Source organism: Salvelinus sp. IW2-2015, linkage group LG19 (assembly GCF_002910315.2).
Source record: "Salvelinus sp. IW2-2015 linkage group LG19, ASM291031v2, whole genome shotgun sequence".
Classification (NCBI taxonomy): domain Eukaryota; kingdom Metazoa; phylum Chordata; class Actinopteri; order Salmoniformes; family Salmonidae; genus Salvelinus; species Salvelinus sp. IW2-2015.
The window spans coordinates 30,753,370-30,762,845 of record NC_036859.1 but is presented as its reverse complement, the minus strand read 5'-3'; the positions used below and the strand labels follow the sequence as shown (position 1 = coordinate 30,762,845).

The 9,476-nt window shown below is 41.8% G+C and overlaps 1 protein-coding gene across 2 annotated transcripts in view; it reads left to right on the top strand.

Moving 5' to 3' along the window:
* LOC111979764 (solute carrier family 25 member 36-A) overlaps positions 1 to 6,771 on the top strand; it is a 37,820-nt gene extending 31,049 nt beyond the window's left edge. For both annotated transcript variants that reach the window (XM_024010457.2, XM_024010458.2), the window contains exons 5-7: positions 1,072 to 1,138; positions 1,650 to 1,942; positions 2,133 to 6,771. In XM_024010457.2, coding sequence (XP_023866225.1) covers positions 1,072 to 1,138; positions 1,650 to 1,942; positions 2,133 to 2,326 — 554 coding nt within the window. In that variant the 3' untranslated portion in view covers positions 2,327 to 6,771. The remainder of the gene's footprint in view (positions 1 to 1,071; positions 1,139 to 1,649; positions 1,943 to 2,132) is intronic.
* Positions 6,772 to 9,476: the final 2,705 nt, after the last annotated feature.

The window sequence follows — 9,476 nt, the reverse complement described above, 5'->3', positions numbered from 1 at the left end:
TACACGGAAGGCACTACAGAATGATATAACATAGTGCTATGCTATTGTTCAGCCCCCTCAATGAACATCATTATTATACTTCACTCTGATTAAGTGTGCCTGATTAAATTCTACCCTATACATTAGTCAATGAATTGAGTAAATGTAATTTGAACAATAGTAGCTACTCCCAGATGAGGTGAGCTCAGCCCTACATCTTAACAGAAAGTCATTGTATGAACGACGTCATGGTGTATAGGGTAGAATTTAATCAGGCACACTTAATCAGAGTGAAGTATAATAATGATGTTCATTGAGGGGGCTGAACAATAGCATAGCACTATGCTATATCATTCTGTAGTGCCTTCCGTGTACATGAGATTCAGGCCCACCTTGTTAATTAACACTAAGGAATAGTATTTATTAGTAATTATAGGATATATCTTGGTCATATTTGTTGCAACTTGTAAATATGAAGAATGTGGACTGTATCTTTAAGCTGAGTTTTTGCCTGTACTGTAATAACCTTGAGGAATCTAATCAGTCCATATAATACCATTCCTGTGAGGGACAGTCTGCCCTTAACAAAGGTAATCAAGTTTAAATGTTTTATAATCTCTGGTACCGGAGCACCAGCGATAAAAGGAAATATTTTACGAGATTGCCAATACGTAAATAAACCGCTCATAAAAGGCCAATAAACACAGCTTAAAGATGTCAACAAAGCTTACACACACTGCTGCCAGTTGAGAAGGAAATGTTTAGAGTGCACCGGGGTTGTATTTCACAAAACGCAGGATCGATAGATTGGCCAGCACTCAGTTCTAACTCTTACTTTTCTAGTTCATAAAGCCAGCTGAAGTTGAATGTCGTTGGGTTACTACTGCAAGTATTGAATCTGTAATATCCTTTATATTCAAGTTGATCTTCCTTTATTATCCAGGAAATACACAGTTGTTAGATGGCTGGCTCACTCATTGGTGGTGCTTTGTGAAATACACCCCCCATTGTATATATCTCTGTCCTTGGATAGGCTGAGTCCTTCACACACAGTCACTCCCCCTGTCTGAACCTCTGAACTCTTCTTCCCAGGGTTCACTGCTATCACGGTGACCAATCCCATCTGGTTGATCAAGACCCGGTTGCAGCTGGATGCCAGGTAAGTACTGAGGGAGGCTGTATCTAGGCCACATGCTGTAAAAGTCATTGATTCCCCAAAGTCAGAATGCAGCCAATTTTAAATTCCCTAAGCTTTTATGTTAATCCACAGCTGTTTCATATTTTGTTGGTTCTCTAAATACTGTATGTTATGCATTGTCATGCTTATTGTAGCCTAGTGGTTAGAGCATTGGACTAGTAACTGAAAGGTTGCACGATCAAATCCCCGAGCTGACAAAGTAAAAATCTGTCGTTCTGCCCCTGAACAAGGCACTGTTCCCCGGTAGGCCATCATTGTAAATAAGAATTTGTTCTTAACTGACTTGCCTGGTTAAGTAGAGGTAAAATATTGTTTTGATTCATTGTGCTAAGGGAAAAGGTTTTAATCTGAGTACTAGTAGAGCATATTACGTTATTGGATGTTGCGAATCCCTTAACATGTTACTTACTTGCCAAATGTATCCCGTTAGCTATATTGACCCCCCCCCCCCCCCAATGTGTATTTACCACAGGAACCGTGGCGAGAGGCGCATGAATGCGTTTGAGTGTGTGCGGCGGGTCTACCAGACGGAGGGCTGGCGAGGCTTCTATCGGGGTATGTCTGCCTCGTATGCCGGCATCTCCGAGACAGTCATCCATTTTGTCATCTATGAGAGCATCAAGCGCAAGCTGGTGGAGTCCAGGGCCCAGGCCAGCATGGATCAGGACGAGGACGAGTCGGTGAGGGATGCCTCAGACTTTGTGGGCATGATGCTGGCCGCCGCCACCTCCAAGACCTGTGCCACGTCTATCGCCTACCCCCATGGTATGCACGATGTATCACCCTTATGGTTATTGGTTGATATGATATTGGTATCGCCAATAATAAATATTTTTAAACTGAATCAGGGTTAATAAGTCAATCAGTCTATTCTCCCCCCCCCCCCCTTTTCTCTCCTCTCCCCCCTCTCTCCTGTCCTCCCCCTTTTCTCTCCTCTTCTCTCTTCCCTTTGTAGAGGTGATCCGCACCCGGCTACGAGAGGAGGGCAGCAAGTACCGCTCCTTCTTCCAGACATTACTGACAGTACCTAAGGAGGAGGGCTACCGCGCCCTGTACCGTGGTCTCACCACACATCTGGTCCGCCAGATCCCCAACACCGCCATCATGATGTCCACCTACGAGATGGTGGTCTACCTGCTACAACGCTAGCCCCTCCCTGTCTGGAGAGAAAGTAGGAAGTGACTGACTTGGTTGGGCATATTTAAGATGGAGACCAAAGGAACACTGATATGGACCAGAACCAAGAAGAAAGAACAGGAGCCCCCCCCTACTCCCAAACCAACAACCCCACCCCCTAAGCCTACAGGCTGACCCTCAAGGGGGCTCTATGGTCTGGGGACAGAGAAAGGATGGGGTGGGAGGAGGAAAGAGGGACAGAGAGAAACAGTTGGGTCAGTCTTTTATAGAGCATGTCAAACAGGAGATGTCTCTGAAGGAAAGACGGATATCATGTTGTGGCCTTTAAAGAGTTTTAAGTTTGTCGCCGTGTCTTTGTAGAATGAAACCAATCTGCTTTAGCCTGTATCGGAAATGACAGTCTCAAAGGGAATGCTTGAAAACAATCGATCAAAAACTGGTGTCATAACAACACTGAACATTACATAAAATTCTCCAGTAGATGCATTTGATTAAACTTTTCCACTAGGATTTAGCATGTAAGCTAATATTTGAAACAAGCTTTGCATGCTCTGTTTCAGTAACTTGAACCCAAGTTTGGTGGGTGGGTGTCTTTATTTTCAACTGATTTTTTTCCAGATCAATTTCTCAAGCAAGAATTTTACTAGGACTGTTTGAGTAGGGAGGGGAAAACTAGCTGCTATTGGAAGAGAGGTTTGGAACTCTTTCTTATTGGTCTATTAACTGATTTCAAAGCTCCATCCCACCAAAACGGGCTGAAATTTCAGGTCTCTTCAAACAGCTCTTACACTAAAAGGGCATTATCATAATTTTTACAACTTCACAATATAATTCCAACCTCCATAGTGTATAAAACACAGTAAAATCATGTTTTTGACTGCACTGGGCCGTTAGAACCATGTAACAAAGTAAACGCCAACATAGCGTTGGGCTACTACAAGCAACCAAACAGCTTCAATGCGCTTTGGCATAGGTTCAACAAGTGTCTGGAACTCTATTGGAGGGATGCCACACCATTCTTTCATGAGAAATTCCATCATTTGGTGTTTTGTTGATAGTGGTGGAAAATGGTGTTGGGCGTCGCTCAAGAATCTCCAATAAGTCTTCAATCAGGTTGAGATCTGGTGACTAACCCCTCTATTTTCCTATGAAACCCCTCCTTTTAAAGTCCCTGAGAAAAAACTGGACATTTTTATACATGACCCTAAGCATGATGGGATGTTAATTGCTTAATTAACTCTAGATCCACACCTGTGTGGATGCACCTGCTTTCAATTTACTTTGTGTCCCTCATTTACGCAAGTGTTTTCTTTATTTTGGCAGTTACCTGTATATCAAAAGAGAATAGCAAGCAAACCATACATGCACTACAATGCGTTTGGCTTCAAGCATTCCCCTGAAGGTCAGAGTTTCCCGTTATAGTCTGAAGCAATGCATATGGTGCACTACTGCACAAGACTAGTGATCGCCGATCACAACACATGCCTCACACTTAACCAGTGGTTTATTTGTATTGAAAGCTGACTATCATTTCAGTGTTTTTGTATAATGGTATTGTTTCTCTGATACTAGTCATTGTGAAGGACCTAGTTGTCTCATGAATGAACTAGACTTTACTGCCCTAGAAGGGTACCACCATTTAGCAGGTTAGAGATCTATCTACCGGTGTGATGCCGCTACTTGATAAGTTAAGTGTTGAAGCCAGGTTGTGTCAATGTTATTTCAACACTACTCCCAACCTGTGTGTTCGCAAGACTCGGACTGTGACCATAAGTGTGTGCGAGAGAAAGTGTATGTGTGTGTGTCGATGTGCATTTGACTCCGTTTGTGTATTTGTGTGTGTGTGTGTGTGTGTGAGGTGAGAGCGAACATCCCTGATATCTGGTAGAGTTCCCTCCACTAAAAGTGAATCATGTATACTGAACAAAAATATAAATGCAACATGCGACAATTTCAAAGATTTTACAGAGTTACAGTTCATATAAGCAAATCAGTCAATTGAAATAAATGAATTAGGCCCTAATCTATGGATTTCACATGACGGGAAATACAGATATGCATCTGTTGGTCAGACACCTTATTAAAAGAAGTGGTCCTCGCAATGGGCCTCAGGATCTTGTCACAGTATTTCTGTGCATTCAAATGTCCATTGATCAAATGCAATTGTGTTCGTTGACATCAGCAAACCGCTTGCCCACACGACGCCATACACGTAGTCTGCAGTTGTGTGGCTGGTTGGACATGCTGCTAAATTCTCTAAAATGACGGAGGTGGCTTATGGTAGAGAAAATAACATTCAATTATCTGGCAACATGTGGACATTCCTGCAGTCAACATGCCAATTGCACACGCCCTCAAAATCTGCGACATCTGTGGCACTGTGTTTGACAAAACTGCACATTTTACAGTGGCCTTTTATTGTCCCCAGCAAAAGGTGCACCTGTGTAATGATCATGCAGTTTAATCAGCTTCTTGATATGCCACACCTGTCAGGTGGATAGATTCTCTTGGCAAAGGAGAAATGCTCATTAACAGGGATGTAAACAAATTTGTGCACAACATTTTAGAGAAATAAGCTTTTTCTGTATGGGAAATTTCTGGGATCTTTTATTTCAGCTAATGAAACATGGGACCAACACTTTACATGTTATATTTTTGTTCAGTGTAGATCACTAAGGTTAGGAGCAAGGCCGAGCTACTGTACATTAGTGGTCCATCCCAGCTCCTACGCCCGAGCCCTGCCTTACCAGTGGCTTCCAACTCAACATTTATGACCTTTTGGGACTTGTGCTTAACATTCTTGTGTGTGTGGGACATTTTAATCTTGTATTATAAGAATAGTGTTACTGTATATGCAAAAACTGTATTTTGCTCAACAGTTCCCATTTGCAGATATTGTACAGTTGAGTACTTAATCTTGCAAAGGATTTATTTGTGTGTTTATATAGTACATGTATATGCATATCAACTATTGTGTATATTTTGCTTAGATCCAAGTATTATTATACTGCAGTTCAGTTGCAAATGATTTGTTTGACTGTTTGTGTACTACTGTTAAGATGTTTGAACCTGTTGCAACATGGTGTGTTGATATTTTTATTTTGTTAAAGTTGTATATTATAATATTGTATTTAATTTTACATCATATAAGGCTTGATGCTGAAAGATGGTCTTTAATTTTATGGCATTCATAAAATAATTGGATTTGGTGTAAATTACTTTAAAATATATATATTTTTTACCCTGTTTGCTATCCATAGTAACCTCTATCTAAGTGTGTAGACGGCTACTACATCCTATCAACTCTTAACATAGTCATTTAGTAGACACTCTTATCCAGAGCGATTTTACAGGAGCAATGAGGGTTAAGTGCCTTTGTTCCAAATTCTCAATCTGGCATTTCAATAAATAAAAAAATAAGACAGATGGAGCTCAATCTTACTGAATATTTATATTATTGTAGTGTCAATATGACAATATTGTTTTGTCATTCAAGTTGCCCTGAAGTAGTTTAAAACTGATTCTGGATTCCTGATTTTAAATACTTTTCGGCAGTGCAGAGGCTACATGAGATTATGATGCGTATCATTTAGATGGATGTAAATATCCTTCTGTACATGGAAGCTTTGAACCACAGTGTCTTTATCTACAATAGTTGCTCATTTTCTCATGCCAATTTCAAGTAATTTCCTTTCCACTGAAATACTGTAAAACCGCAATGTGAATGAACATACTGGAGTCCTTTTCCCACAGACTACAGTGTAGCTGTTATCGTTACTGTCAGTGCCCTGATAGTCATACTGACTTGAATAACTAGTGTACAAAGGAATATCATTTTCACAAACAAACCAACCAACAACTGTTCCATGAACAATCAACTGTGATGTATTTGGTTGTAGAGCATAGACTTGCATATAAATGACTGTCCTGTTCTGCTTTCAATTCAATACTCTGTTGTATTGGAAACAGAACACACTATTACAGGCCAGCAGATCTGCGGTCTTTCCCCACAGTCTTGGGTGATGGTGTATACAAAGACAACTGGGATCTCGGGGAAAAATGTAATCATGATGTAATCGGTAATCTTCAGGTAGGAAAGTCGGAGCTCTGGAAAGAGGCCCAAGTTTCTGAGTTGGATGACGGTTCCAAGCGATTTGTCGTATCCATGTTTTTGCCTGAAACATATTTTTTTCAGACGCTTGACTCAATATTTAAAGGAGAAATACGGTAACTTGAGGTCAAATCTTTCAAAATGTGTAAATAGAAAAATRGATTACTAGTGAATCATTTATTTCAAATGTTTTGTTTTGACTCTTCCATCAGCCAGTATCTGAAATGCCATTTGATTTCACCCCCTGTTTTTTGTTGTTGGTTAACGTGGTCTTTTCTTTGCTGCCTATGTATCATCATCCCTCATTTTTGTACAAAAGTCAATAAAAACCCAATTGTAACTCAAATTGCTTGCTTGTTAATTTTTTAAATATATATATAAATAAATGGACTAGAAGCAAAGCAAAGGCCATGTTTGTTCAGGCAATTTTACTATGGACTTTCTTGACCGCTGTTGTGTAGGCCATTTTATGCTGAGCCTGTTTTACACTGTTGGACATTTTACCACAAGGTGTCAGCAAAGGCAAAGCCAACGCGACAGTACTGCATACATCCCACTAAACCATAAACTCCAGTGGCGCTCTGTCGCCATAACTAGATGCAAGGAGGTAAGTTTCCAACCTGACCGATGGGAAGTGTCATCCAAACAACATAAGAGGTCCTGAAATTCTATTGATTAGTCGAGCTACAATCTTAGTCGCCCTGCTCCTCAAAACAATATAAAGGCATCGATTTCCTGTTTTTGGTCTTTGCCAGAATATTTTAAGCACTCACAATTGTGACCATAAGTAACTTGGGTAGTAGACCATGTAGCCAACAATAAATCGGAGTAATAACAGTCAGTAATTACCTTGCAACGTCGTGGGTTAAATGTATACGTAGGTAGCATTATAATAAACATGACAGTTACAGAGGCTCTAACATGGACGCTTTCACCAATCTTACCTCACGAGGTAGGTTAATAGAAAGCGATTCCATAGCCTTTGTCATTAGAGTTGATGGTATGTGGAAATTCTATTGCATAAAATCCCATCAAACATTGAGTAGCCTACCTATTTTCTATACAACAAAAAAAATCTACAGTCGGATTGTATAATTAATCAGGCCTGAGTGGGTGTGGTGTATGCTTGGATACAGCCCTTTGCCGTGGTATATTGGCCATATACCACAAACCCCCAGGGTGACTTATTGCTATTATAAACTGGTTACCAATGTATTTAGAGCAATAAAAATAAATGTTTTGTCATACACGTGGTATATTGTCTATTATAAACTGGGTGGTTCGAGCCCTGAATGCTGATTGGCTGACAGCCGTGGTTATCAGACCGTATACCACGGGTATGACAAAACATGTATTTTTACTGCTCTAATTACATTGGTAACCAGTTTATAATAGCAATAAGGCACATCGGGGGGGTTGTGGTATATGGCCAATATACCATGGCTATGGGCTGTATCCAGGCACTCCGAGTTGCGTCGTTCAAAAGAACAGCCCTTAGCCATGGTATATTGGCCATATACCACACCCCCTCGTGCCTTATTGCTTAATTATAAACTGGGTGGTTCGAGCCCTGAATACTGATTGGTTGACAGCCATGGTATATCAGACCATATACAACGGGTATGACAAAACATTTATTTTTACTGTTGTAATTACATTGGTAACCCGTTTATAATAGCAATAAAGCACCTCAGAGTTTTGTGACATATGGCCAATATACCATGGCTAAGGGCTGTATCCAGGCACTCCGCATTGCATCGTGCTAAGAACAGCCCTTAGCCGTGGTATATTGGCCATATACCACACCCCCTCGGGCCTTATTGCTTTAATATCCCACACCCCCTCGGGCCTTAAGCTGCGTTCATATTTATAACCAAGTGGAAAGCTGGAATTTACCGCATACGACTGGGAAAAATCCAGTTGAACGGCCTTCCAACTGGGAAACTCGTCTCTCATCCCTGTGCTCAGTTCCCCACTTGCAACTCTGATGTCATTGTCAACAAAAAAGATGGCAAGGCGGCATCTTCAGAAATGATTGTTTATTGTAATAACTAAATACAAATTGTTTATAAAACATTTATTCTGTTCATCTTCCTTTTGAGTTTTTTTCAGCAAACTTAACATGTGTAAATATTTGTATGAACATAACAAGATTCAACCAACTGAGACATAAACTGAACAAGTTCCACAGACATGTGACTAACAGAAATGGAAAAATGTGTCCCTGAACAAAGACAAAGGGGGGGGGGGTCAAAATCAAAAGTGACAGTCAGTATCTGGTGTGGCCACCAGCTGCATTAAGTACTGCAGTGCATCTCCTCCTCATGGACTGCACCAGATTTGCCAGTTCTTGCTGTGAGATGTTACCCCACTCTTCCACCAAGACACCTGCAAGTTCCCGGACACTTCTTGGGAATGGCCCTAGCCCTCACCCTCCGATCCAACAGGTCCCAGACGTACTCAATGGGATTGAGATCCGGGCTCTTCGCTGGCCATGGCAGAACACTGACATTACTGTCTTGCAGGAAATCACGCACAGACCGAGCAGTATGGCGGTGGCATTGTCATGCTGGAGGGTCATGTCAGGATGAGCCTGCAGGAAGGGTACCACATGAGGGAGGAGGATGTCTTCCCTGTAACGCACAGCGTTGAGATTGCCTGCAATGACAACAAGCTCGGTCCGATGATGCTGTGACACACCCGCCCCGACCTGGGGACGGACCCTCCACCTCCAAATCGATCCCGCTCCAGAGTACAGGCCTCGGTGTAACGCTCATTCCTTCGACAATAAACGCGAATCCAACCATCTCCCCTGGTGAGACAAAACCGCAACTCGTCAGTGAAGAGCACTTTTTGCCAGTCCTGTCTGGTCCAGCGACGGTGGGTTTGTGCCCATAGGCGACGTTGTTGCCGGTGAACAGGCCTACAAGCCCTCAGTCCAGCCTCTCTCAGCCTATTACAGACAGTCTGAGCACTGATGGAGGGTTTGTGCATTCCTGATGTAACTCGGGCAGTTGTTGTTGCCATCCTGTACTTTTCCCGCAGGTGTGA